Genomic DNA, 7,956 nt, shown 5'->3' on the forward strand with positions numbered 1-7,956 from the left:
AGAAAGAACTGTGACTTTTGCTTTAAGCACTAAATTTTGTTTAGTCAAAGTACTATAATTTGTTAGATTATGCTCTCATTCAAGTATTTGAAATGCAAATTTATGTTATGCTTTCTAAATTTAAAAAAAAAAAAAAAAAAAAAAAAAACTCGTGCATTTTATGAATGGTTTAACATGTGCTAACATGTATCATTGTATTTTGTATTAATTAAACCTAGAGTTTATTTCATCTACAATGTTGAACTTGTTCAACTGTCGGAGTTAATTTATACCATTCAATGTTCAATAATTAAACTAAGTGGCAGGGAACACTAGCTATATTGCCTTGTTTAACTCATAAAAGAAAATTTATATACATCTTATCACAAAATTAAATATTATATAACCAAATAAATAAGCAAACACATTAGTATCTCGTTTTTGACAAGCTCATGTTAATTATACTACTAGGTAAGCATTATACTACATTGCAAGGATGCCCATGCTTCCAATCCAGGAATTTCAAACTTCATTAAATTCATTTCAATATTTTGATAAAGTATTAAAAGAGGTTGAAATGTAAGAAATAATAGGAAAACATAGAAAACTAGAATGGAAGTGGAGAGAAATGATAGGAAAAACATAATTTATTATTATTTTTCCTTATTATTTTACTCTATTTTGGTGAGTAAAGTGAAGAAATTTACAATCAATAGATTAATATTAGACATATACATAATCTTCTACAAATTTTGTGTGTCAACCATGATTAAAATTAGGCAAGTCTAATCTTTGGATGTGCAAACCTTTCTTCAAGTTTTGCATTTTAAAAGAGGTTTACATCCTCATAGATTTGATCCCTCTCAACACTTATATATATATTTGATCCCTCTCGACACTTATAGATTTGAAGTTAACATAAATTGTGTTAATGTTGGGTGGTTGGGAGGAATTATTGTTATCCTGCTAGCCTAGATTTAATCTACACAAATAACATGGTAAACTTTGTTGTAATGACTTCAATCCTTGTTGTGGAGTTTAAGACATTCTTGAAATACTAAACATGTATATTTTTCATATCAAATAGAAAATATTTCTAATAGAAAAATATATTTTGAAATAATAATCTAATTTTAAAGTCAGCTATAAATTTTTAAAAGATAAACAGATCAATATAAAAGTTGAAGTTGAACTCCTCCTCATTCCATTTAACATAGCACATATAAAAGTAAATTTGCTACTCAACATAATAATCTACCTAAAAAACATGTTACAAAATCCCAATAAATATAGAAATTTTTTTACATAATAATAGTATTATTTTAAAAATTTATGTTATTAATTATTTTTGCATGGGACATATAATAAGTAGCAATGCTGCAAACTATAGTTGTTTAATATATATAAATATATATATATATATATATATATATATATATATATATATATATATATATATATATATAAAAAAAATTAAGTTTTTATTTTTTATTTTTTTTTATTTAGAATAAAAGTACAACAAATCAAGAATAATTCCACACATTTCATGGATGGTAAAAAAACTTACTTTGGTTATCTAAACCCATAATCAACAGTCACTAACAACAATATCAAAAACTTCACAATTCTAAACCACTTAACCGAACCCTTACGTGAAAGGTAAATATTACTTTTTACAGGAGGTTGTAAAAACAACCCATGGTAATAGCCCATGGTATTTTAAAAGTAAAAGATATTTTGATAACATTGGAGAAAAAAAGTGTGATCTAAATAATTTTAATCGTTCAAATATAAAGGTTGTGACTGTACCAAGAGTCACGTCTCATCCAAATTTTCAGAGAAAAAATATTATTATAATTATAAAAAAGGATACTATATAAGCCTTATATAGTTACATATAAAAGGAAAATTGGGTTTCAAAAAAATATATAGAAATTTTATATAATTATAATTTTATAATATATATAAATTATTGTTATATAATTTTTTTATTAAAAGAGCGAACCAAAAAAAGAAGAAGAAGAGGAGAATATTTAAAAAATATATATAGGAGAAATAAGTGATATTTTATAATAAAAATATCTCCAGTTGACATATTGTTTACGTAAAAACATCAAGGAAAAAATTGAGATTAGTAATGAAAGGTTTCCTGAAACCCGTAGTACATGTGTTCGCACACTATTTAACATCAAAGGATCACTCGCAGGAAGAGACATCATAATCTCTATCAGTCCTACTGAAAGAAGTAATTATGTTAGTCCTAAATGTGATAATCAATTGGTGATTCCTGAATCAAATATAGTTGAAACAAAATTTTTTGGCAAACAATCCGATATAAGCAATTTACACCTAAATATTGGAGATTATACTTTTACCTCACAATTCACCGTGCAAACCCTATCTTTTAACGATAGTGACATTGTTTTGGGATCACCATGGATGAAAACTCTAGTTCCTTTATTCTGAATACTAAAAAAGTTTTTAACATTTTCTTACAAGAAGAAGAAAATAACGCCCTAAGATGTTACACTGAAACCTAATTCAGTAACACCGGAAGATATATCGGATATTTCAAAAGTAAAATCTCAAGAAGGTAAAAAAGTATTACAAAATATGCAAAATGAAATTGACAAAATCACTATTGATAAAAATTAATAAGTTTCTCGACTTAAAAACCATAGTGAAAAATTGCTGACGCAAATTAAGATACTAAAGAAGGATAAGAAGTCATTAGAAAACCAGGTACAACAACTTATCAAGAAGGAAGCATGAAATGTAGGAATTCAAGTTGATGACAAAACAACACATACCGATTCAGTGAATGTCACAACTCAGGAAGAAGACAAGCAAGTTGAAGAAAAGATGTGCGTGGATGTTGCAATTAAAACGATGAACATCCCCAATGAATGTTTCATAAAAAACTCAACATCTTCGCCAGAAGAAAATATAAACAAACAAACAAACAAGGGCAGTCCCAGTTCATCACGATCATGTCTTCCTTTTTCCAACCCCAACCCCAATCCATCACTCGTGCGGAGGGTTTGAGAAGTCGTTGTGTGGTTTCTGGTTTCCTTTAAATATCATTTGGGCGGAGGAGGGTTTGAGAAGTCGTTGTGTGGTTTCTGGTTTCCTTGCGTTTCTTCCTTTCCTTTAAATATCATTTGGGCGGAGGAAAAAACTTGTAGCTCTGGAAGTAAAAGACACGGTGGTGACTTTCTAATTTTGTTCGCAGAAGGATGGAGAAACTGTGTGAGTTAATGACGATATTAGCTTCTGAGAGGTTCGACAAGCAAGCTCTTCTCCAACTCCATGAGTTAGCTCGTCACCAACTCGGGAATATACCACAAGGCTTTTTTCCAACACGCTTCTCCTTCACAGACCCCATTGGCAGCAGTAGAGGAGGTTCTTCGGTTTCGCTGGAAAAACTAAAACCCATTTCCTTTACCCAATTGCAGGTTGGCCGAGTCCACCGCGGCCGGGTGCTCTACGGTACTATCTGCGCCGAGGCCTTCAGGATAAGTGGTATCATGACTATGCTTGAGGACGGTCATGGCCTTGGGGTCAGGCTGGGAATATACAATGCGGCTCATTCGCAGGAGAACATCCAGAGCCTTTATCCCAGGGGAGCCAAGGTGGCCATCAGGGAGCCCTATTTTAAGCGCTCAGGCGACGGTGGCCTCGCCATCCGTGTGGACAACCCTGCCAACGTCGAGATGCTCGTGACTCAGGAGGAGCAGAAGCGGGCGGAGAGCCTGCCGCATGTCAATGTGGAGGAGTTGAGGAAGAAGGGAAACAGCTGCTTCAGACAAAGACAATGGGACGCAGCGGCTGAATATTATACGGAATGCATCGAGGCCGCTCTGCTGCAGCTCAAGAAGGGGTCCTCCAATGACAATAATAATATCAACACCAGCCTCCTGCACGCCTATTCCAAGCGGACGGAGACAAGGCTTCGGATGAAGGAATTTGAGCTAGCGCTGGAGGATTCTGACCTGGTTCTTGGGATCGATCCCGGCAATATCAAAGCGCTCTATAGGAAAGGCCGTGCTCTGGTTGGGCTGAAGCAATATGCGGCGGCATGCGAATGTTTGGAGAAAGCTAACGAGGCCAGCCCCGGGCAGTTCGAAATACAAGACGCGCTTCGCCAAGCCAAGACTCTGTACTCCCAGAGCCGGAATGGCAAGTATGACATCTCGAACTACTTGATGGGACACGCATCTTCTCCCCCTGAAGTGGCCGATTTTATTGGCCCGGTAGAGATCAAGATGACCAAAGACGGCCGCGGCCGGGGGCTTTACGCCAAACGAGAAATAACCACCGGGCAGCTTTTGCTGGTAAGCAACGCCGTTGCAGTAGCTTATGATAATGACTCGGCCGGGATTAATGTGGACCACCGGGGAAACATTAATCTTCCGTCGCAAGAAGATCTTGTTGCCGCCGTCGTTAGTGCTGCCAGAAAATCGCAGAGATTGCTCCAGCAGCTTTATAGTTTAGACGACTACTCTGCGCGTCATGGCCTGGACGTTCCAGCCATTGATCTGTTTAAGACGGAGGGCCAAATTGCAGCGGGAAAAGAAAAATTGCAGGTAGATGTTAACCGTATACGCGATATTATAAGTCGGAATTCAGTTGGTGGAGCCGAACAGACATATGCTTCAATTTCTGAAGCCAAACTCGTCCAGCGAGGCCAGAATTTTAGCGGTCTCTGGCTGCTGCCATCCTTCATCAACCATTCATGCCTGCCGAACTCGACCAGGTTGCAAGTGGGAAGCGCTATGTTTATTCATGCCTGCAAGCCCATCAAACGAGGAAAGGAGATCACCATTTCCTATTTTGATACCCTGGTCCCATTGCCGCAGCGCCAAGCCATGTGCGAAAGCTGGGGTTTCAAGTGCAAGTGTAGGAGATGCATTCTGGAGCTCTCTCTGAAGGTAGCCCTGGAGCCTATAAACGGACGGTTCGAGGAATTGCATGACAAAGCATTGGAGGAAATCATTGTTGCAAGGTCTCCAGAGGGTTTTGACGCGGATCTTCGGGCGTGCGCAGAATTTGCAAAGCTTTTTGTAGAGGCAGAGGAGATTGTCAGGAGTTCCGCGTTGTTGAAAACGGAAGAAGAGAGAAATTGGATTCGCGTGTCATGTTGAAATCTAATTCCAACGCTGCCGTACGCTATCAACCAAAACCGCCTGCAAAACCACAAAACTGCCCAGAAACATATCGCACCGCTTTTCCGGAAAAGCAGTTTCCGTATTCGTTGCTCCGATGCGTTTTGGTGCTGGCACATGGCTCTCGCCTGACGTAGGCAACTTTGACCCATCGGGAGATATCGTTCACTCATGTGAGGGCTTCCGATATCGTTCTCCACCGTAGGATCAGCTCCCGTGTTCTCCACCGTTGATCGATTGAAGCTGCATACCAACAAACGTCAAATCAATGCATTGCGTGGATTAAACTTTTGGTTGGCCATACGTCTTAATGAAATGTCATAGTGGTAGGTAGAATATTAAAGTTTTTATATAGAGCTTGTAAGTTTTTTTTATGAAAAGGTATGGGCACGTTTTAATACAAGTCTATGTCTTTTATGGCATGTATTAAAAAATGCAAAATCGTATGTAATATGTTTTTTAGTGTTGCCTTTTTTTTTAATGTATCGCACACGGGAGGTGAATGTAACGTGTTCGCAGCAGCGAAAAGAAGAACCAGAGGATGTATGCACAGCAGTGAAAAAATATATTTTGTAATATTTTGTGAGGCATTGAAAAACAGAGGTGAAGGAAAACCATGTGTGGTTTTGCAAGTGGATAAAGAAAATGGTGGAGCGCATTTGTAAGTCAATGTAAATTTTGTTTTACAGCAGTAAACTCATGTAAACTTTTGTTACAGCAGTAAGTTGTTTTTCACAGCAGTGAATATGAAAATGATTTTACAGTGGTAAATCCCTCTCAGTAAAAGAGGATGAAGTTTGTATCAGTTTTTAATGAATAGAATGTTTTAATGGTGGTGAAATACTCTGTCTCTCAGTGAATTTTTTTAAGTCTTGCTGTGCACAGAAAGATCCTGGAGCAAGGTAAAACAGAGCATTGCCTCTGTATGTTTAAATCTTGGTTTTTGGTATTTTCTCCATGTAAAAATACCCAACAGTGGTATCAGAGCTGGACCAGGCTCTTTAAAGAAGTTAAAGAAGCTGAAGGGAGAAGGTTTGTAGCTGCAGCAAAACTTCTCAGGCGCACAGAAGACTCAGACATCAAAGGATTCAGGTATTTCAAAAGTTTTTTTGTTGCTGAAGAAGCAGTGATTTGTTTTAAATACACAGTCAAGGAATGGCCAGCACAAGCACTGGTATGGGTTTGTTTAACACCCAGCTCCCACAGTTTAATGGGAAGAACTATGACTACTGGTCAATAACTATGAGAGCCCTGTTTGCCTCTCAAGATTTATGGGAAATAGTTGAAGAAGGTTTTGAAGAAGTAGCAGATGAAAATGAGTTCAATGCACTAACTCAGGGAGAGAGAGATCAGCTGAAGAGCAATAGGAGGAAGGATGCAAAGGCCATTTTATTGTTGCATCTAGCAGTAGACCAGAGTATATTTCCAAGGATAGCAGCAGCTAAAACATCAAATGAAGCATGGCAAACCCTGAAGACAGCCTATCAAGGCATGGAGAGAGTGAAGACAGCAAAACTACAATTGCTGAGAAAGGATTTTGAGAACTTGAACATGAAGGAGTCAGATAACATTGACTCATTCTTCACTCATGTGATTGGTGTAATCACACAAATGAGAACTCATGGAGAAACCATTGAAGATAGAAGAATAGTGGAGAAAATATTGAGGGTCTTACCCTCAAGGTTTGATGCCATAGTCACCACCATTGAAGAGACAAAGGATCTCTCAAACTATTCAGTTGATGAGCTACATGCATCACTGATAACACATGAGCAGAGGTTGAGTAGGAATGAAAACTCATCTCTTGAGCAAGCCTTCAAGACCCAGATGTCCTTTGGAAGAGGAAGAGGTCAAGGCAGAGGAAACAAGAGAGGAAGAGGCAGAAGCCAGAACAGAGGTGGAAGGAACAGCCCATCAAATGCACAAGGAAGAGGCAGCAATCCAAATCAGAACCAAGGTCAAGGCAGCAGCCAACAAAGAGATCAGTATCAGGCTCAAGGACAAAGGTATGATAAATCTAATGTTCAATGCTATTATTGCAAAAAGTATGGACATTATGCTAGTGATTGTAGAAAGAAACACCATGATAAGAACAGCAGACAAAATGCAAATGTTACAAGAGAAAACAGCAGTCAAGAAAATGTCCTGTTAGCTTGTAACATGGCTGAAACACATAGTGAGGACATATGGTTTTTAGACTCAGGTTGCAGCAACCATATGACAGGGAATATAGCCCTCTTTTCAGCCTTAAATCAGAATTTGAAATCAGAGGTCACACTAGGAACTGATAGTAAAGTGTCTGTTATGGGAAAAGGGGAGGTAAAAATATTTACAAAACAAGGAGAAAGGAAAACCATAGCAGATGTCTACTATGTCCCCGGAATGAGATGTAACCTATTGAGTGTTGGACAGCTTATCCAAAAGGGTTACAATGTTTACTTTGAAAATGATGTGTGCACCATCAAGGACATACCACCCAGCAAAAGATGCATTGCTGAAGTGAAGATGACAAGGAACAGGATGTTCCCTCTCCGGATCAGGGCAGACTTGAAGAACAAGAAGGAAATGGCAGCAGTCACCCAAGAGGCCTTCCAAAGCGTGCCAAAGGATGAGAACTGGTTATGGCACTTGAGATTCGGGCATCTAAATTTTGGAGGTCTAAACTTATTGAGCAGAAAAGGAATGGTAAAGGGATTACCATTGATAGAGAAACTGGACAGCCTATGTGAAGGCTGCATTTTGGGAAAACAACACAGAGAAAGTTTTCCATCAGGGAAAAGCATAAGGGCAAAGACACCCTTAGAGATTATCC

At 38.0% G+C, this 7,956-nt stretch overlaps 1 protein-coding gene across 1 annotated transcript; it reads left to right on the forward strand.

The window, feature by feature from the left end:
- The first annotated feature begins 3,236 nt into the window (after nt 1-3,236).
- Nucleotides 3,237-5,123, forward strand: LOC149196022 (methyltransferase FGSG_00040-like). The gene has a single exon (XM_089408115.1). The coding sequence runs from the start codon at nt 3,237-3,239 to the stop codon at nt 5,121-5,123; it is 1,887 nt and encodes a 628-aa protein (XP_089264241.1).
- Nucleotides 5,124-7,956: the final 2,833 nt, after the last annotated feature.

The sequence above is a fragment of the Pinus tabuliformis genome, chromosome 2_2, assembly GCF_031772625.1.
Source record: "Pinus tabuliformis cultivar Carrire ecotype Pingquan chromosome 2_2, CPIR1, whole genome shotgun sequence".
Lineage (NCBI taxonomy): Eukaryota > Viridiplantae > Streptophyta > Pinopsida > Pinales > Pinaceae > Pinus > Pinus tabuliformis.